Source organism: Onychomys torridus, chromosome X, assembly GCF_903995425.1.
Source record: "Onychomys torridus chromosome X, mOncTor1.1, whole genome shotgun sequence".
NCBI classification, from domain to species: Eukaryota; Metazoa; Chordata; class Mammalia; order Rodentia; family Cricetidae; genus Onychomys; species Onychomys torridus.
In genome coordinates, this window is record NC_050466.1 from 123,163,295 (window position 1) to 123,185,863 (window position 22,569).

Below are 22,569 nucleotides of genomic sequence, written 5' to 3' on the forward strand. Positions count from 1 at the left end.
TTTGCTTTATTTTTTAAATAGAAACAAAAATCAAGATATAAAAGAAAAATGGTCTGATATGACAATGTTCTAGTTGCTCAGAACAGAAACCTACTTCTTAGCTTAAATAGAAGAGATCTAGGTAAAATGGAACCTTGTGTAACACAACCGCAGAGAAATAAAAGGTAGTTGAGTTCTCTGTGGTCAGCTGATCAGCTTCTCTGTGCCTCTATTTATCAGGTCCCTGGAGTCTCCAGTATCTGTCTAAAGCTGTTTGGAAAGCAGCCAGTTATGTTTGCTACCTTAGCCAGGGCCAGGGATGGGCTGTGGCCTCCAGAATCACTAGCCATGACCCTGGCCCCAGCTTCCATTGATCCACTGGCTCTTTACCCAGTCCTATCCTGATTATAGAATGTACCTTCTCTTCAGAACCTCCACTCTGAGAATCAGTTTGGGTCAAACAATCCCTCTGGCTCCATCACTTAAGGGTTAGGTATATGGAGAGGGTAAGATTTTTATATATTTAGCTGTCAAGGCCCACCAAGACATTAGGGAGGGGATACACACCCAAGTGTGTGTGTGTGTGTGTGTGTGTGTGTGTGTGTGTGTGTGTGTGTGTGTGTGTGTTTATAAACACACAAACACAATGTGAAGCAGTTCTGGGGTGTTTTATGCTAATTATCTGGAACACAAAAGAAATCAAAACTTCTCCCTCCCACACCATCTGAACCCCTCCCATTTCCCCCTCCCTATTCTCACGAAACCCCTCCCATTCTCCTTTTCCCACCTCTGAAAATTGATTTCCCTATGGGAAATTTCTGTTCTGTATCACATTTCTGAACTCACTGAGGGCTTTGCAGCCAGCTTAGCTTCCCACAGCGGAAGCAGTTTTCCTTCTCTGAAAGATTCACAGTTTTACACCAAGGGCAATCCCAATCCCCATGCCTGTGATGTGCCGTATTTCTCTGCAGCTATCTTGGCTATCTTTTGGAAGTTCTTTGGAGGTATACTGTCGGGACCTCAGTGTCAGACATATTCATATTAGTGGCCATGAAATAGGGAGGCATCTGAGGTTCTGTGACAATGCTTAGTGGCGGGGATGGGGTGGGTGTGACTGGAAAGGGGCTTTCATATGAGGATGTGAATGAGTCAGGGAGTTGGATAGTAACAGTTTGTGGGGAGCTTGTGGACCTGCTGAGATCTAAGGGCTCAGAGTCAGAACATGTAGGTATTTCCATAGATCTGTCTTCCCCTTCTCTGTCCTCTCCCTCCTCCCCCTCTTCTCCCTCTGACCCCTCCTCCTTCAAGCCCAAGGGATAATTTTTCCACTCCACAGCTCCAAAATGATCCAGGGTGATTCCTTCTAGCTTTTCTGTGCCTGCCAGCTCCCCAGAGGCAGCCATGGCTGTAGCACCTTCCATCTCCTTTTCTGGTTCATGAACTGCTATATCACTAGCTGTCACCTCTTCTTTCTCGTCTGCATTCTGTGTCTCTGTCTTTGCTCCTGGAGCAGTAGCAGGGGCTCTAGTCATGATTGGCATCTCTGCAACTGGAAAGGCCCTCAGCTCCTGGAGAGAAGTGGGCAGAGTTGCAACATATTCTGGGAATGGGTTGTGGTCATAGGGGTGGCATAGGGTGGGGATAAGACTGGATTAGGAGGTAATCTTAGCGCGTGTAGTAGCTTCAGTCTCAGCAGGTTCCACTCTCTCTGCACCTCTGCCAGTTTGCTGTGGGCCAGCTGAAGCTGGAAGGCTGCCTCCTTGCGTTCAATCTCTCGCTGGTCTGTGAGCTTCTTCAGGTCTGATGCCAAGGCATGTGCCGCTGACCTGTGCAGGCTGGCGAAGTTGTGAAGCCATTGCACTCTGTGCCCCTGCTAGTGGCCTTGCCTCCAAGCAAAGCGAACACCCAGGGCCAGGCTGCCCCAGGCACAGGCTTCCCGAGCCTGGCTAGGCATCTCGCTATCCTCCAGGAGGATTCTGAGCTTTTCTTCCACTTACTCCCAGGACAGGGCCAGGTTCTCAAAGTAGAACTCAGGGCCTTTTGTGTGCTTGGATATTTGCTCATTGATGAACATTAACACTTTGCCATGCCGGAACCCACTGGAGGGATCATTGGGATTCATGATCGCTGAGTGTCTTAGGGGCTTTGCTGACCCTGTAAGAACAGAACAATCTGTTGTAGGTCTTCATTAGCACAACCTTGCCCCTTAAGTCTCCCTCCCCCTGCAGCTCGACAGCTACATTTATCTAAAAGTGACTCCTTGGAAGGCTTTTTATCTCCCTAGGACACACTCCCCCACCAGGACTCACCTATACTGCGAGTGGCCAGAGGAGGTACAAGTCCAGCACACCTGCCACAAAACCAGCCTGTCCACCAAAGGGGACAGAGGCAGAACAAGCCAAATAGCAGTCCTCTCTCACACGTAGCCGGCTTCAGAGAAAAGAACTCATGAGGACCAAGTCTTGTTTGAAAATCTCGGGAGTTTTGCTCTTGGACTGTTCCAATTTCCAGGACTGTCAGGGAGAGATGAGGTAGCACCCCCGCGCTTGCCCCCCAAAAATGGGTACCAACTGCTGGTAGGATTGAAACCTCTTGAAATCAGAAAGAAGCAGGAATAAAACAGACAAAAAAAAATCTATAAATGAATGAATGAATGAATGAATGAATGAATGAATGAATGAATAAATAGCTAACTAACTAACTAAATAAATAATCAAGTGAGTTTCAAAACTTGTAACCCCCTCCCAAGTGTAATAGTTTGCCCCGTGCCTGAAAAGCCTGCTCTTAGGTATGGACTGTTCCAGAACTGGAAACACATAGGGTTTTTGTGGCACAACTAAAGCAAGAGGGTATATAGTCTAGCCGGAGCACCATCTGCCATAGTACACTGTGATAATTTGTAGACATTTCTTTCCCCCAAATGAAGCACCTCCAAGCTCCACGTACCGCCAGTGCCTCTTGAAACACCACCTCATATGGCAGTTCATATCAGGTCCCTTTCATTTCTTCTGTTCACTACTGAAGCTCTCTGAGATGATGCAGGAAGCCCTCCTATTTCATCATCAGAAGCATCTGATAATGTCTGTTACAGTGCTCAGTGAGGGGCCTGGAGAGATGACCCAGCCATTAAGAGCACAGCACCACAAGGCCACTCACAGCCTATAGCTATAGTGCCTTGGGATCCGGTGCCTTCTTTTGGTATGCAGACATACATGTAGATGAAATACCCATTAAACAATAAATCTTAAACATTGAAAAATGCTCAGGGACTTTATGAGGTTTATACCTCAGAAAGGAAATCACAGGCTGAATCCTGTTTTGCCTTTTTTGTTTCTTTGTTTTTCAAGACAGGGTTTCTCTATGTTTTGGTGCCTAAACTGTCCCGAACTCACTCTGAAGACCAGGCTGGCCTCGAACTCAAGAGATCTGACTGGCTCTGCCTCCCAAGTGCTGGGATTAAAGGCATGTGCTACCATCGCCTGACCCCTGTTTTGCCATTTCTTAATGAGCTTCTTAACTGAATTTTAGTTTCTCTTTCTGGACCTATGTCGAGGACCAAATGACAAAAGTACATGTACAGTTTCAGGGTGTTTTCTATGATTCCTTTTTTTTTTTTTAGATAAACTCACTATGTAGACCATACTGGCCACGAACTTATAGAGATACATCCATGTCTGACTCCTAAGTGCTGGGATTAAAGGTGTATGCCATTAGTCTCCACTCTGGCTCTGTTTTTGTGAAATGTATAAATGAAAAATATACATATATCCTTTTTACAAAAACGAGAACTGAGGTGGGAGAGTATAAATGCCATACTTTTAACATTTGTTATTTAAGGGAGGTGGGCGCAGAGGGGCAGTTAGGAGAAAGTGGATTTCTTTTTAACTTAAAAAAATTCTCTCTGGTTTTATTTGTTATAAAGAGAAAAGGTTTGTATGTATTAACAAACCTCTAGCATTAGCCAGGCAGTGGTGGCACAGGCCTTTAATATCAGTACTTGGGAGGCAGAGGCAGTTGGCTCTCTTGAGTTCGAGGACAGTCTGATCTACAGAGTTCCAGGATAGCTGTGTCTATGTAAAGAGTCTCTGTCTTAAAAACAACTACAAAAAAACTAAACAAAAATCTGGAATATTATATGACATTTTAGTAGTAATTTTCTTTGGAATATTTTCAATATAAATATCGAATTTTTGTTTGTAAGGTTTTTTGTTTCTTTCTTTTTTTTTAGATTTTATTTATTATGTACAGTGTTCTGTCTGCATGTATGCATGCAGGCCAGAAGAGAGCACCAGATCTCATTACAGATGGTTGTGAGCCACCATGTGGTTGCTGGGAATTGAACTCAGGACCTCTGGAAGAGCAGTCAGTGCTCTCAACCTCTGAGCCATTGCTCTAGCCCCTTTGTTTTTGTTTCTGTGACAAGGTCTTACCTGGCTGGACTAAAATTCTCTGTTTAGACCAGGCTGACCTCGAATTCACAGATCACCCTGCCGTTGCCTCTGCCTCTGAAGTACCAGGATTAAATGTGTGGACTACCAAGCACAGCTAAAGCATTTTCTAAAAATTTTTTTTGTTGTTATAAAAGAGTGTTTAGAGGCTGGAGACATGAGTAACAGCAGTTGGCACACAGATTGAGGATCAGAGTTTTGAATCCTCAGAATCTACAAAAAGCCAGGTATGATGGGTGTTATCTCTAATCCCAGTACTCTGGAGGGTAGAAGTCAGGCAGCAACAGGTTTCTCAGAAGTCAGCTAGCCTGGCTTTGTTGACAGCAAAACAAAAGATGTAGCCAGCAATGGTGGTCCATGCCCTAGATCCCAGCACTTTGGAGGCAGAGGCAGGTGTATCTCTGTGAGTACAAGGCCAGCCTCATCTACAGAGTGAGTTTCAGGACAACCAGGGCTACACAGAGAAACCCTGTCTCAGAAAAAAAAAACCCAAGAGAAGCAGTCTCAAGGAGGAATACCTAAGGTTGCACTCCAATAAACAGATAGACAAAGCCATGGAAAACACATGTCCACAGTCATACAATATTTTTTTAAGTTTATGATAAGATGTACTGTATATTTCCCCAAATAGAAAAAAAGATAATTTTCCTGATACCATCAGGTAATTGTAAATATTCTTTTAAAGATTATTATGAACATATATTCATTATGTGAAATGGTGGATTTTATTATGACATTTTCATAAGTGTATATTGTCTACTTTGCTCACAGCCATGCCCCCATTATCCTCTCTTGTTCCTCTTATCTTACTGGTCCCCTTCTCAAATAGTCCTCTTACTTTGTCATATATATGATATATTATATTATATCATATTATATATATAATATGTGTGTGTGTGTGTGTGTGTGTGTGTGTGTGTGTGTGTGTACACATATAGGGGGAATGAGAGTGATTGATTCACATAAGAAAAAAATTTTCATTTGTCTTTCTGATCCTTAACATCATGACCAGTTTCATCTATTTTCTTACAACTGACAAGATTTTTTCCTTTTTTAATTATTTTTGTGTGTGGTATATGTATGTATATATGTATATGAGTATGCTTGCCTGTGCAGTTGCATTTGGAATCCAGAGGTTGGTGTTGTGATACTTTATGCAATCACATTTCTACCTTATTTTTTATTACATTTATTTATTCATACACATGTGTTACAGTGCATATGTGGAAGTCAGAGGACAACTTGCAGGATGTGGGTCCCGGGTATCAAACCCAGGTCATCATGCTTAGCAGCAGAGATCCTTACCCACAGGTTTGTTTTCCCATGCCTACTTTTTTTGACATGGTCTTTTTTTGCATAGCATATTTTAATGGAAAAGTATTAATTTATGTACAGAGTTCAGTAAATATAGTGTCCTCTTTCAGAGAAATATTTTTCTTTAAAATTTCTTTTTATATTTAAAAATAAATTTATTTAATTTACATCCTGACCAGTTCTCCCTCCCTCCTCTCTCAGTCCCCCACTCTACCCCCACTCTGTTCCCACCCCCAAATCCACTCCTCCACCATTTCTGTTTAGTAAAGGGCAGGTCTCCCATATATATATCAACAAAATATGGCATATCAATTTTCAGTAAGACTAAGCACCTTCCTGTAGTACGAATCTTAGGTCTTATTAATAAAAACAATCCTGGAGCGAGGTATTGGGGTCAACATTGGAAGATCAGAGAAGCAGAACAAGCCACAGCCACCTCACCTCACCAGTTCCTCAGCTGATCCTGTTTCCTCAGACTGGATGCCTCTGAGATTTTTGTTTTGTCTTCTTTTGTTTTTCAAGATAGGGTTTTTCCATTCTCAGTGTAGCCTTGGCTGTCCTGGAACTCCCTCTGTAGACCAGACTAGCCTCAAACTCACAGAGATATGTCTAGCTCTGGCTCCTGAGTGCTGGGATTAAAGGTGTGAGTGCCACCATTTTCTGACCTCTATATCTAGTGGCTGTTCTTTACTCAGACCCCAGATAAGTTTATTAGGGTGCACAATATTTTGGGGAACATAATATCACCAAATTTCCCCCTTTTTGTCTAAAATTTAAAAAAGGTTATAACTAATATAAGAACTATATCCAATAAGTATATACAATATATATATATATATATATATATATATATATATATATATATATATATAGTCAAGAATTACATTAATGTTATCTAGTCCATTAACACTTGACAGATTCAGACAAAAAAACTTCATTATGTGTTAACAATGTCCAGTCCAGTTAACAATGTCCAGTCCAGTAACATTTGATAAACTCAGACAAAAATTTCATTACTTATCCTATTTAAAACAAGTAGTTCCTTTTAAAAAGTAGATTCAGGGTTGGGGATTTAGCTCAGTGGTAGAGCGCTTGCCTAGCAAATGCAAGGCCCTGGGTTCGGTCCCCAGCTCTGGAAAGAAAAAAAAGAAAAAAAAAGTAGATTTAATATTTGACATTTTTATCTTATCACCTCCCCATGTATTAAGGCTGGGCAAGTTGACCCAGTATGAGGAGTAGGGGCCCAAAAGCCAGTAATAGAGTCAGAGATAGCATCTGCTCCCACTTTTAGGAGTCCCACAAGAGGACCAAGCTACACAACTGTTACTTCTATGTAGAGTACCTAGGTCAGTCCTATGCAGGCTCCCTGGTTAGCCCTTCGGAGCCCAGGTTAGTTGATTCTGTAAGTTTTATGGTGTCCTTGATCCCTCTGGTTCCTACAATTCTTTCTCCTCCTCTTCTGCAGGATTGCCCAACCTCTGTTTAATGTTTTGTTGTGGGTCTGCATCTATCTTATTTCCATCAGTTGCTGGATGACTCCTCTCTGATGACAATTGGGCTAGGTACCAATCTGGTCACAGGAGATGGATAGTTCAGGTTAGGTATTGTCTATTTCTAGGAGTGTAAGCTGGGGTCTTCCTTGTAGATTCCTGGGAGATTTCCTTGTGCCACATTTTTACCTGACCCTGAAATGGCCCCCTTTTCTGGTAGTCTCTTCCAGTATTCTCTCCCTCTGCTTCTCCAACCTGATTACTCATGTTCTCATACTCACCCACTCTCAGTCTACTCAAGAAATCTCTTCTATTTCCCCTTCCTAGGGAGATCCTGTCCTTGTTTTTCATAGCTGAGTAAAGTAGCAGGAATCTTAAATGGTCTTATTAATAAAATAAACTTGAGGCCAGTTATTGGGGTGAATGCTAGAAGATCAGAGGAGCAGAACAAGCCCCATCTACATTACCTCACCAGTTCCTCAGCTTATCCTGTTTCCTCATGCTGGAAGACTCTGAGACCTCATCCAGAATGGGTCTCAGTTGAACTGCTTCTAGAAGCCTGAAAGCTTAACCAAACAAGTGCTTCTAGTTTCTGGTCTTTACATCTTATATATCTTTCTGCATTCTACCTTCACTCCCTGGGATTAAAGGCTTGCTTTCTGGGATTAAACACGTGAGTCACCATATTTGGCTATATCCTTGAACAGATGAATTTCTGCCTCTGTAATGCTGAGATTAAAGGCGTGTGCTACCACTGCCTAAACCCATGTTTAATATTGTGGCTGTTCTGTCTCTGACCCCAGATAAGTTTATTAGGGTACACAATATTTCAGGGAACACAATAACACCACAGAGTAATACTCCATTGTTTAAATGTACCAACTTTTCTTTATCCATTCCTTGGCTGAGGGGCATCCAGGTTATTTCCAGGTTCTGGCTATTACAAATAAAGCTGGTATGAACATAGTTGAGCAAGTGTCCTTGTGGTATGCTTCAGCATCCTTTGAGTATATGCCCGAGAGTGGTATAGCTAGGTCTTGTGATAGGTTGATTCCCAATTTTCTGAGAAATAGCCACACTGACTTCCCAAGTGGCTGTACAAGTTTACACTCCCACCAGCAATAGAGGAGTGTTCCCCTTGCTCCATATCCTCTCCAGCACGAGCTGTCACTTGTGTTTTTTATCTTAACATTTCTGTTGTGTGTAAAATGGAATCTGAGTCATTTTGATTTGCATTTCCCTGATAGCTAAGGATGTTGAACATCTCGAGTGTTTCTCGGACATTTGAGATTCTTCTGTTGAGAATTCTGTTTAGATCTGTACCCCATTTTTAAATTGGATTATTTGGTTTGTTTTTTTGAGTTCTTTATATACTTTGGAAATCAGCCCTCTGTCGAATGTTGGGTTGGTGAAAATCTTTTCCCATTCTGTAAGCTGCTATTTTGTCCTATTGACAGTGTCCTTTGCCTTACAGAAACTTTTCAGTTTCACAAGGTCCCATTTACTAATTGTCAATTGGTGGGGATATCTTTCTGTATGCTGTGAATGTGTTGCTCTGATTGACTGATAAATAAAATGCTGATGGGCCAATAGCCCGGCAGGAAGAATAGTATAGGTGGGATAAGTAGAGAGGAGAATTATGGGAAGTGGAAGGCAGAGTCAGGAGATGCTGCCAGCCTCTCCTCTTGATCCTAGGTCTTCACCGTCCTCCTTCAGAGCCGCCTTGTAGGTGTGACCATTGGCAAAGCCTCAATGGGGGTTGGAACTTCCAGGCCAATGATGGAATAGCTACCCACTACAGTACTGGTACTATTAATGTTCTGTTTAGGAAGTTGTCTCCTGTACTAATGCATTTGAGATTATTTCCCACTTTCTCTTCTGTCAGGTTCAGTGTATCTGGACTTACGTTGAGGTCTTTGATCCACTTGGACTTGAGTTTTGTGCAGGGTGATAGAGATGGATTGATTTGTTTTCTTCTATATGCCAACATCCAATTATGTCAGTATCATTTGTTTAAGATACTTTCTTTTATTTCATTTTATAATTTTGACTTCTTTCTTGAAAATCAGGTGTTCATAGGTGTGTGGATTAATGTCAGGGTCTTCAATTCGATTCCATTGATCCAGATGTCTGTTTTTATTCCAATACCAAGCTATTTTTATTACCATAGCTTTGTAGTAGAGCTTGAAATCAGGGATGGTGATAACCTCCAGAAGTTCATTTCTTTTGTACAGGATTGTTTTAACTATGCTGGGTTTGTTATTTTCCCATATAAAGTTGAGTGTTGTTCTTCCAAGTTCTGTAAAGGATTATATTGGGATTTTAATGGAGATTGCATTGAATCTCTAGATTGCTTATGGTAAGATTGCCATTTTTTTACTATGTTAATCCTGCCTATCCAGGAGCATGGGAGATCTTTCCATCTTCTGGTATCTTCTTCAATTTCTTGACATGGTCATTTATTGACCATGGTAGAACTGGTGGTTTTGTGTACATTGTCTGGCCATTGAGCTCCTGGGTTTTCCCTGTCTTAGGCCCTCGACACTGGGATTACAGAGGTCTGCTACCACCTTCGGCCTTTTCCATTGGTGCTGGGGATTAGAATTTAAGTTCTAATGTTTGTATAGCAAGTAGTTCATCCACTGAGCCATCTCCTCAGCCCACAATTTTCTTTTTCTTTATGGATGAATAAAACTTCATTGTATAACTCTCTTTCTCTCTCATACATATATATATATATATATATATATATATATATATATATATATATATATAATGCATTTTTTGTTGGACATCTAGGCTAATGTCAGGGACCAAACATGAACCATGGAAAAGTACTAGCTAGGCCAGAGAACAAGTCACATGTCCACCGCCCTTTCCCAGAACAGTACCCTGTTTACTAAACCAGATGCTCCCAAAGATTAAAGAACATTCTGTGGTCAGGTGCCATGACAACCAAACTTAAAGAACATTCCGCAGTCAGGTAGCATAGCAACAGAACAATGGGCCCTGAGCAGTGACCTTATCACCCAGCCAACATCCTGCAGCTGCATGTCTCTTCCCCCTTCCCTCCTTGCATCTTCCCCCTCCTGTGCTATATAAGCCTTGCTGAGGAAAATAAAATTTACAGCTTGATCAGAACTCTGTCTTGCTGTCCTCCTTTGTTTCTCCCATCCCTTTCATTCTCTCCCTCAGGTGGGTCGCCCCCAATGATACCCTGCTGGCCGGGGCACCTGGCACCCAACATGGGGCTCGACCCTCACCTCGTTGGGAGCTGAATGTCCTTCTCCAGGAAAGTCCAGATATTTTTGCTGATCGTCCGTTGAGACTGCCCATCTCGACGCCCCTTTTGATGATCCAGAGGAGAGCGGGAAGGACGAGGTTAGTCTAAACTTCAGACTTAACCATGGGACAGGGAAGTTCTTCCCATGATCTTTTTGTCAAAGGCGTTAAAGAGGCCCTCAAGACATGAGGGGTAAGGGTTCATAAAAAAGACCTCAGAAAATTCTTTAGTCACTCAGAGGACTGTTGTCCCTGGTTTCCCCAAGAAGGGACCATTGATGAAAAACTCTGGAAAAGGGTGAGCGATTGCCTTAATGACTACTACTGCATCTTTGGCCCAGACAAAGTCCCTGTTATAACCTTTTCCTATTGGAACCTTGTTAATAATATTCTCAGGGTCCAAAGGACCTCCCCCTCCCTTGACATCGAGTCAGTTATTTCTCAGGGAGATAAAGTCATGAAAGAACAGTCTTGCCCCCCCCATGCTTATTCACATCCTCTCCACTCCCCCTGACCCCCTTCATGAGCGCCCTCTATACAGGAGATCAAAAATATGGGAGAAGGAGTCCAATCACCCCCACCTCAGTCTATCTACCACTCCCTCAAGGGTCTTGACCCGGCCCCCCTTAACCCTGGCAATGAGGCTGGTCTAGAAGAGGAGGCCGCCAAATATCATAATCCCGATTGGCCACCTCATGTTTCCTTGGCCCCCTTAACCCCCCTCTCACAAAAGCCACTCCCAAAAAAGACAACATATAATCTTATTCAGCCCCTTCCTTATGATGCCCCCCACTGCCCCCTTCTGTGCCCCAGTTGTTGAGGCCCCTGCAGGTTCACCACTGGTGCTGCCAGTGCCGACCCCCAATGATCCAGAAATCTCCCCTAATCTTGTAGCAGAATTATAGCGCCTACAGGGCATGCTTAGGGCCCACAGACAACACCTAGTCCTTCTAAAGGAACTATTTTCCCTTGATCAGGAGCTCTCTGACCTCACCCTGGGTACCCCCAAAACTCGGCCTTCCCCCATTCCCTTGCTCAACAAACCTCGGCCACAGCCAGTCTTGGCTTTTCTTGTTACCTGAAGCCAGGCGAGTGGATCACAGCCACCAAATCTGCCCAAGATGGAAGAGTTGCCTCCCCTTGAAGAGGAGGAGGGAGAGACCCCCCCCACGAGGAGGATCCCCTGGTTACAGGCTCTGGGGCTGATTAGGGCCCCCCACCCGGTCAGTCTTACTAAAAACTTAGCTTTCACTTTGTTGAGCGACTTAAATCAGCCTGCGCTCAGTATGGCCCCACTACTCCCTTTACCCTTGTGTTGCTTGAAAACCAGAGTGAGGCTTGGCTTATGCCAAATGATTGGTATTTTTTGGCTTATGCCAACTGGGGGCGATTTTTGTCTTATAGAAAACTGACTTCTCAGAAAACTGCCGCGGGATGGCCCAGTGCAATGCTGATAAACGTTCCTCAAAACATTGGACCATTAATAAACTATTTGGCAAAACTCCTTATGACAAAAACAAGGTCCAGGCCACCTTTCCACCCGGCTTATTGGCCCAGATTCAGGTTGTCAACCTTTGAGCCAGGAAACAGCTTCCCCAAAAAGGTGCTGCTACCACCTCATTGGCCAGGGTGCATCAGGGACCAGATGAGCCCTATAGTGACTTTATATCTCATCTCAATGACTCTGCTGAGCACCTCCTGAGCTCGGGAGAAAGTGAAAGTACATTTGTCAAACATCTTGTCTTTTAAAATGCAAACCCAGCCTGTCAGGAGGTTCTCCGCCCCCACAGAGATAGGCCCCCCCTTTCTGAGTATGTCTGCCTTTGTGCTGGAGTTGGCTCCACCATAGGTTTGGCTATTGGCGCAGCCCTAAAGTCGGTGGGCACCCAAGATTTGAGATCCCAACAAAGTTGCCTTTGCTTCTCCTATAAACAATAAGGTCATTTTATGTGGGAATGCCCCAAGAGGATCCCTGCCCCCCTTGTGGGGGGACACAGCCGCGATTCCCCTACCCGGGGTCACCACTCGGCCGCTACCAACCACCCCATGTCCTAGATGTGGCCATGGCCTTCATTGGGCGAGAGAATGTAAATCTAAAACTGATGCTCATAGTTGCCCGCTCCCTTCCCGCCCGTCGGGAAACTTTCTTCAGGGCCAGCCCCTGTCCCCTCTACTCCGGGGAGTGCCCCATGGGGCCTCGCAGGCCACTCCCCAACTGTCTGCTCCCTCCAACGGGCAACCCCAGGTAGCGTAGGATTGGACCTCTGTGCTGCCACCGACACAATACTAGATCCATCCCAGGGCCCCCAAGTCATCCCTACCCCCAGATACCCATGCCATTAACCTTGGCCGTGCCTCATCCACCTTAAACAGTGTCCAGATCTACCCCAGAATTATTGATAATGACTATATAGGAGAAATTAAGATTTTGGCCTTGGCACTCCAGGGTCTTGTTGTCATCTCCCGCGGCACCCGCCTTGCCCAGCTGTTTATCCTCCCTGTGATTTCCTCTGATAACCCCATTCAGTCCGCACAGCCCCAAGGAGCTGCTCAGATTGGCTCATTGGAGCCTTATTTGGTTCAGCCTATTTCCCACTCTCGACCCACACTTACCCTTAAACTAGATGGCAAAAATTTCCAAGGGATTCTGGATACTGGCGCTGATGCCACTGTGATCTCCCAAGACCATTGGCCTGCCTCCTGGACCCTTACCCCCTCCCTCACCGACCTCAAGGACATAGGTAAATCCTACAACACCCCCCAATCCTCTAAAGTTCTGACCTGGTCAGATAAGGAGCGTAACCAGGGTACTGTCACCCCCTTTGTGGTCCCTGGGCTCCCTGTCAACCTTTGGGGTTGAGATATTCTCTCCCAAATGAAGGTCATCCTCTATAGCCCAAATGAGGTGGTTACCCAACAAATGTTACATATGAGCTTCATCCCAGGAAAGGGTCTCGGTAAACTTCAACAGGGCTGAACCCAACCCACTAATAAAACAGATAGCCTCGGTCTTGGTTTTGAGGGTTTTTAATTGAGGCCACTGCTCCCCCTGTACACCATGCAGATAAAATCACTTGGCTTACCCAAGAACCTGTGTGGGTAGACCAGTGGCCTCTGCCACAAGAAAAACTACAGGCAGCAGAGATGTTGGTACAGGAACAGCTTGCCGCCGGTCATATTGAACCATCCAATTCCCCCTGGAATACGCCCATCTTTGTCATAAAGAAAAAAATCTGGGAAATGGAGACTCCTCCAAGACCTGCAAGCCATTAATAAGGTTATGCAGCCCATGGGCGCCCTCCAACCAGGCATGCCCTCACCCATCGCCATCCCTGAGGCCTATCACAAAATGGTTATTGATTTAAAAGATTGCTTCTTTACCATTCCCCTATATCCTGATGATCAAGCTTATTTTGCCTTTAGCCTCCCTCAGGTTAATTTTCAGGGCCCCATGCTCCACTTTCATTGGCACGTTCTACCCCAGGGAATGGCAAATAGCACAACTCTGCCAAAAGTTCATGTCTCAGGCGGTCGATCCCATACACCAAAAATGGCCCTCTACTTATATCTTACATTACATGGATGACCTTCTTTTGGGTGCCCCTAGCTTCTCCATCCTAGAAGCAACCTTCCAAGATCTGTCACAGGCCCTTTGTGCTGCTGGCCTACAGCTCTCCCCGATAAGATCCAGCACTCTGTGCCCTTTAGTTATCTGGGCCTTGAATTACATACCAATCGAGTCCGGTGCATCCAGCTATGCACAGATAACCTTACCACCCTTAATGATTTTCAAAAACTTCTCGGGGACATTCAATGGCTTCAACCATACCTAAAACTCCCTACCACTGATCTTCTACACACACACACACACACACACACACACACACACCGGCTACCCACAAGGCCCTGTCATTAATCGCCAGGGCCATTTCCTCCCAAGCCTCTTTTCAGGTTGATTATTCCCTCCCGCTGGTTTTTGTTGTCTTATCCACTCCCCATGTGCCCACAGGGTCCTCTAGCAGAGTTCCCCTTCCACATTAAGGGCCCAAGATAAACTTAAGGGTCATTCCCTCTTATGGATTCATATGCCTGCCAGTCATACTAAGGTCATTCCCACCTATCCCCAACTTGTTCCTTCCCTAATCATGCGCAGTTGCAAAACCTCACGTCAGATCTTCAGTAAGGACCCCAATTCCATCTTAATCCCCTACACCCGCGAACAAACTCAATTTTTGTTTTAGACACTGGATTGTTGGGGTGTTGCCTTTTTGGAGTACTTGGGCCTTCTTTATAATGACCTTCCCGATGACCCAGTCCTTCATTTTGCATCCATTCAATCCTTTATTTTCCCAAAAGTCATTTCCCCCAGCCCCTTGCCTGAGGCCCCGACTGTTTTTTACAGATGGGTCAGCCAATGGCACTGCGGCTTATGCCTTTCAAGGACACTTGTTTCCCTTCCCTTCGCCCTTTCATTCAGCTCAGCTGGTTGAACTTTTTGCTGTTTTCCAGGTTTTTCAGGATTTCCACGATTCCTCCCTTAACATTTACACTGATAGTGCATACATCGCTCATTCAATTCCCCTTCTTGATACAGCCCACTTCATTAAGCCCACCTCCAATGCCATGCCCCTTTTTGCTCAAATTCAACAAAAAACTTAGAGAACACTCCCATCCTGTTTTCATTGGCCACATTCGTGCTCACGGGGAGCTTCCTGGCCCCATCACAGAGGGGAAGAGAAGACTCTGGCAGAGACGCCTGGCGCCCCCACATCGCTTGAAAAGGGAGCCCACGACCATGGTCACTTTAGCGGTCCTCCTGGGGATTGGGACTGCAGGGGCCAGTACGGGCATAGCCTTCCTGGTTTTATCTAATCAACATTATTCAGAGCTTAGAATTTCCATAGATGAAGATATAGTGCAGCTCGAGCAAGGCATTTCCGCCCTTGAATCCTCCCTCACCTCCCTTTCAGAGGTGTTCCTCCAAAACCACCGAGGGCTCGACCTCCTCTTTTTACATCAAGGAGGCCTCTGTGCCACTCTTAAGGAAGAGTGTTGCTTCTATACTGATCACACAGGAGTAGCAAGGAATAACATGGCCAAGGTCTGTGAAGGCTTAGAGAAGCGCAAAAAAGAAAGGGATCAAGGGATCGAAAATTGGTTCTCTGCATCTCCCTGGTTAACCACCCTCCTGCCGTCCCTCCTGGGACCCTTGGTTGGCCTTATTTTTGTCTTGACATTTGGCCTTTGGGCTTTGTCTCGACTAACTCAATTTGTGCACGGTCAGCTGGCCGAACTTCAGGCAATACAAATTCAGGTTCATTACCATCACCTCGATCTCCATGAACGTGGTCTTGATGAACCAGATACAGACTCCATATCAGCACAGTCCCCTCTGCCCAGGGGAGGATGCACCTGTGCTTGGGAGCTGGAGCCCACCGCATAGGGGATTGAGGGTGCAGCCGGGACTGCAGAAGGCAGGGACACTGAAGTGCTCCACCATCTTGTGTGCCTTGGATGACATGCTCTATTGCACGGCGGTTATGCAGACCCTGTACTCTTCCCTCCCAGATTAAAACCCGCCCCCTGTAAAAAAACTGCATCGTTCCAGCTTCCTTCAGGACATGTGGGGATGCCTACATGAACCAACCGATTAACAATGGAACCCCAACTATTCAGGGATAGAGCCTATGTCAACCCTCCCCCATCACAGCGGAAACCTTTGGGCCTCCTTTCTTTGTTTTGCTATATATATAGAAGGGGGAGGTATTAGGGACCAAGATGTCAGGGACCAAACATGAACCATGGAAAAGTACTAGCTAGGCCAGAGAACAAGTCACACGTCCACCGCCCTTTCCCAGAACAGTACCCTGTTTACTAAACCAGATGCCCCCAATGATTAAAGAACATTCAATGGTCAGGTGCCATGACAACTGAACGTAAAGAACATTCCTCAGTCAGATAGCATTGCAACAGAACAATGGGCCCTGAGCAGTGACCTTATCACCCAGCCAACATCCTGCAGCTGCATGTCTCTTCCCCCTTCCCTCCTTCTTGCCCCTTCCCCCTCCTGTGCTATATAAGCCTTGCTGAGAAAAATAAAATTTACAGCTTGATCAGAACTGTATTGCTATATTCCTTTGTGTCTCCCGTCCCTTTCATTCACTCCCACAGGTGGGTCGCCCCTATTGAGACCCCGCTGGCTGGGGCAGGCTAACTCCAAGACTTACCTATTGTAAATAGTACCATAATAAACATGGATGTGCACGTATTTCTGCTGTATACTAACTTCAGCATCAACTCTGCCAGATGGTATTTCTATCTTCAGTGTTTTGAGGAACCTCTATGCTAATTTCTGTAGTTGTTTGCACTAAGTTTGTGTTTGTTACTGCCCCCACATTCTCTAGTATCTCAGTGTGACTGTGATTTGTATTTTGCTGATGGATAAAGATGGTGAATATTTTTCTCATACCTATTTGTAGTTACTTTGAAAACTGTCCAATTCATTTGCCCATTTGTTGATTGGATGCCAATCTTGGTGTCCGACATTTTGAGATTTTTATATATTATATACATCAAACAAAATCAGGTGTGTAGATGTTAAATTTTTTTTGCTTGTCTTTACTTTGTTGTTTCATTTGCTCTGCACAAGCTTTCTGATTTCTTGTAAAACTATTTGTCCATGTTCTTATGTCCTGGGCTATTGGAATGCTCTTTAGACAGTCCTTGCCTATGCCTATAACTTGAAGTGTTTCACCTGTTTTCTTCTAGAAGGTTCAAGGTTTCAAAGTCTTAAGGTCTTGATCGAGGTTTGAATCAGTTTTCATGCAGGATGAGAGATAAGTGGTTTATTTTCATTTTCCTACATGTGGCTATCCAGATTTCCCAGTACCATTTGTTGAGGCTGACTTTTCTCCATTATATGTTTTTGAAGTATTTGTTGAAAACCATGTGGTTATGTGCATTTAATTGTGTCTTAATTTTTATTCCATTGGTCTACATGCCCGTTTTGTTGCTAGCAACATTCTGTTTTTGTTAGTATGGCTCTGTAGTATCATCTGAAATTGGGTACAATTTTTCCTCTGGCATTGCTCTTTCTGCTCAGAATAGTTTTGTCTATTTGGGGTCTTTTGTGCTTCCATAATAAATCTTACCATTGTGTTTTCTGTTTCTCTGAAAAATGTAACTAGAATTTTTAATGGGGCTTGCATTGACTCTGTAGATTACTTTTGGTAATTAACCATTTTTATAATATTAATTCTGCCAATTAGTGTTCATAGGGAATCTTTCTTCCAGTATCTCCTTCAATTTCTTCAGCTTTTTACTTTTTAAAAACTCCTTGGTTACCTTTGTTCCTAGATAGAAACCCTTCTCCTTTTTGGATGTTATTTGGAATGAATTTTTTTTCTTGATTTCTTTCTCATTGTGTTCAGTATTATTTAGGAATTCTACTAATTTTTATTTGTTCATTTTTGTATTATCTGACTAAAATTGATTATCAGATCCACTAATTTTAATGGAGTCTTCAGGAATATAAAACTTACTTTCCTTATTGTAATAACAAAGCAACTTAAAGCAAGGGCTTATTTTGGCTTATGGCTCAAAGGTACAGCCCATCATGGTAAGGACATAGGAACAGGACAGTGAGGCAGCCAGTTACCTTGATCCACAGTAAGAAAACAGAAAGAGATAAATGCTGGTTCTTAGCTCACTTTTTTCTTTTCCAGTTCATGGAATAATGCCACCCACAATAAGGTGTTGTATCTATCTCTAGTAACCTGATCTAGAAGCTCCTTTAGAGACATACTCAGAAATTTGTTTCCTGTATGGGTCTACGTCAAGTAAGTATAGGATAATATTACTTGGAAATAAGGATATTTTGACTTTTTCCTTTCCTATTTGTATCCCCTGTTGTATGAATGCTAAATGGTCTTATAATATAAACCCAGAACCAGATATCAGGGTGAAAGCTGAAAGATCAGAGAAGCAGAGCAGCCACAGTTACCACCTCTTATCTCACCAACTCCTCAGCCTGAGAGACAGTTCCTGTCTCCTCCCACCTCATATTCCTTTCTCTACCCAGTCATATCATTTCCTGTCTCAACCTTCCTGGTGCTGGGATTAAAATTGTGAGATCCTAAATGCTGGGATTAAAGTTGTGAGATCCTAAATGCTGGGATTGAAGCTATGTGTCACCATTGCCTGGCTCCTTTAGACCAGATTAATCTTGTGTCTCCCAGTGTGGCCTTGACGGATCTCTGCCTCTGCCTCCTGTGTTCTATGATTAAAGGTGTGTGCCACTACTGCCTGGCATCTATGTTTAGTCTAGTGGCTTATTCTGTCCTTTGATCTCCAGGCAAGTTTTATTTCTTAATTATAAACAACATATCACCACAATCCCTATTATTTCTTTTCTTTTGTTTGAATTCTCTGGTTAAAACTTCAAGTAATGTATTGAGTAAGAATGGAGAAAATAAACACCCTTTTCATAGAGGAAATATTTTCCCATTTTTTCCTTTCTTAGCCTAACATTATATGTTTCTCTCTCTCTTTTTGCTGTTTCTTTTTTCTTTTTTTCTTTTTTTGGTGTTTCGAGACAGAGTTTCTGTATGTAGCTTTGGAAGCCTGTATTGGAACTCGATCTGTAGACCAGGCTGGTCTCGAAATTATAGAGATTCACCTGCCTCTGCCACCTGAGTGCTGGAATCAAAGGCATGAGCCACTACCGCCCGGTGGGATATGTTTCTTTTATTTCTAATTTCTCAGGGCTTTTATCATGAAGGGATCATTCAGGTTTGTCCGTAGCCTTTTTATAGTGTGTTAAAATGATCATGTGATTTCTGTCACTGATTATATTTATGCAATATTTATTCATTTTTGTATATTAACTATTCTTGCATTCCTCAAAATAGATCAACCTAATAATCATGGTTAATTAATTTTTATTAGTGTGATGCTCACTTCAGGTTAAAAGTATTTTATTGAGAAATTTTCCCATGAGGGAAATTGGTCTTTTACTTAATATCAAAAGCTGATAACAAGATAATACTGACATAAAAAAAGTAACACTATCAAACTTATTCTACAATATTTTGTAAAATGGTTTGAAGATGTGACCAGAGAGATGGCTCAATGGTTAATGGTTCTTGCTCTTCTTGTAGAGGACCCTGTTTGGTTCCAGGCACCCACATCTTCTAGGTCACAACTGCATACTAACTCTACCCCCAAGGATCTGACTCCATCTTCTGGTTTCTGCAGATATTTGCGGACATATGGCACACATAAATAAAGCAGGTATACACATGTACACATAAATAAAAAATAATTTGTAGAGCATGTATATTAATTCTTCTTTTAATGTCCAATAGACTCCCAGTGAATCCTGATTTTTTTTTCTTGGCAGAATTGAATTTTTATACTCATTATAGATGGTTTCAAGTTGTTTATTAGCTCTTATTTGGGTTTTAATAAGTCAGTGTGTCTAGGAATTTAACTTTTCTAGTTTTCTAAATTGTTGGAATATACATTTTCACAATATTCCTTAATGATTCTCTGCATTTCCTTAGTATCTTTTTTAAATGCCCGCCATACTCAATTTTATTGAGCTTTCTTTTACCTTTTTTGTTAGTTTCTAATTTTGTCTATTTTTAAAGGAATCAATTATAGTCTTTATTAATTTTAATGTCTTTATTTCATTATTTTCCAAACTGACCTGTACTGTTTATTTTTCTTTATTTTGATTTGGTTTATTTTTGCTTTTCTAAAAACTTGAAGTTCATTTTTAGGTTGTTTGAGTGGGCTCCGATTTTTTTCCATTTTTTTTTTTTTATTGAAAATAGATCTTTTTCATACAACATATTTGATTACAGTTTCTCCTCCCCCAACTTCTCAGCTCCTCCCCACCTCCTCTCTAATCGGAATCCTCACTCTTCTTTCCTTAGAAAACAAACAGAATGATAATAAAATCAAATGAAATAAGATAAAACAAACCTGAATATGACAAAACAGAAAAAAAAGAACCAGAGAAAAAGCATAAGAAACACATATAGATGCAGAGACACACGTGTTATTACCCACAGGAATTTCATAAAAACACTAAACCTGAAGCCATAATATAATATGCAAAGGACCATAAAATTAAAAAAAAAAATTAATCTCTGACACAACAGTATATGGTGCAGAGAATCTCCAAAGATGCCATTGAGTTAATTTTGTGTTGACCATCTACTACTGGGCATGGGCCTAGCCTTAAGAGTGGTTTGTATCCCCAGTGAGACTCTGTTGGAGAAAACTCATTTTTCATTTTTGAGTAGTTATTGATTAGAAATAGCTTCTGGGTTAGGGATAGGGGTTTGTGTTCTCTTTTTCTCTGAGCTCTGGGACTGCATCTGGTACAGACCTATGCAGGCCCTGTGCATGCTTCTATAGTCTCTGAGTTCATGTGTACATTGGTTCTGCTATGTTTAGGCCTTGTTTCCTGGGTGTTCTCCATCTTCTTTGGCTCTTATAATCCTTCCATCTCCTCTTCTTCAGGGTTCCCTGAGCCCTGAAGGGAGGGATTTAATGGAGATACTAGGTTTAGGGCTGAGTGTTCCAAGGTCTCACTAACTCTCTGCACATTGTCTGGCTGTGGATCTTTGTGTTTGTTACTATCTACTTCAGGAGGAACTTTCTCTGATGATGGCCAAGCAAGGCATTGATCTATGAGTATAGCAGAATGTCATTAGGAGTGATTCTATGGCTACGTGAGTTCCCATGGGGCCAATTTGATTAGATGTAACCCAATCCTTATACGGGAAACTTCATTTGGTGACAGGATATGTCTAGTTGGGAGTCTGTCTACCCCGTTATTTGTTTATTACATTTAGATTGCCTTTATAATATGTATATATTTTGGTAAGTTTCTACTATATTAGATTTCCATACTACTTCTTAAATGCCCCTTTATTTTAACTGTCCCTCCCTGTATTCCCTCCCACAATCCCCTTTCCTCCTCCTTCCCAATTGATCCTCTCATACCAGCCCCCTCACCATATATGCATAATATCTATTCTATTTCTCTTTCCTAATGAAATCTATTTCCTCTAGTTCCTTAATCTATACCTACCCTTTGTAACTCTATGGACTGTAGCTTGGTTATCATTGCCTTTATAGCTAATATCTACATAGAAGCAAATACATAACATATTAATCTTTCTGAGTCTAGGATACCTCACCCATGGTGATTTTTTTTTCTAGTTTCATCCATTGCCTACAAGTTTCATGATGTCATTTTGGGGGGCGGGTGAGACAGGGTTTCTCTGTGTAGCTTTGTGCCTTTTTCCTGGAACTCACTTGGTAGCCCAGGCTGGCCCTGAACTCACACAGATCCGCCTGGCTCTGCCTTCCAAGTGCTGGGTTAAAAGGCATGCACCACCACCACCCAGCTTCACGATGTAATTTTTAATGTCTGAGTAATATTCCATTGTCTAAATATATTATATTTTCTTTATCCATTCTTCCGTTGCGGGACAGATAGGGTTTTTTTTTTTTTCAAACTTCTGGCTATTGTGAATAAAACAGCAATGGACATGGTTAAACAAGTGTCCTTGTGGTAAGATGAAGTATTCTTGGGATATATACTGAAGAGTAGTGTAGCTAGATCTTGAAGTAGATTGATTCCCATCTTCCTGAGGAACTGCTGCACTGATTTCTATAGTGGTTATACGAGTTTGCACTCCCAAGTTGTGTTTCTTGGATGCAGCCAAAGGATGGATCCTGTTTTTACATCCATTCTGTTACTCTGTGTCTTTAAGTGGGGAATTGAATCCATTGATGTTGAGAGATATCAATGGCCAATGATTGTGATTCTTCTAATTTTGTTGTTTCTTGAGGGAGACCACCAAGGCCAGCAGAGTGTTGATCTATATAAGGTAAGAATGAAGTCCCATTAAACACTACTTAGTAGCCTGTGTTGATTCAAATAACTAGAGTCTGACACTGGGTAGTTTCAGACATATTTAAGCACAGCACAATTTGGTAGAAAATTTCCTGGTGATAATTAACTCAATCCTGTGTAT

General features: G+C 42.7%; 1 protein-coding gene across 1 annotated transcript; it reads right to left on the minus strand.

Moving 5' to 3' along the window:
* Positions 1-821: 821 nt before the first annotated feature.
* Positions 822-2,101, minus strand: Tex13b (testis expressed 13B). Its single transcript, XM_036175675.1, is given in 3 exon segments — positions 822-924; positions 1,012-1,547; positions 1,652-2,101. Coding segments are annotated over 3 exon segments (1,089 nt in total).
* Between the last annotated feature and the right edge of the window lie 20,468 nt (positions 2,102-22,569).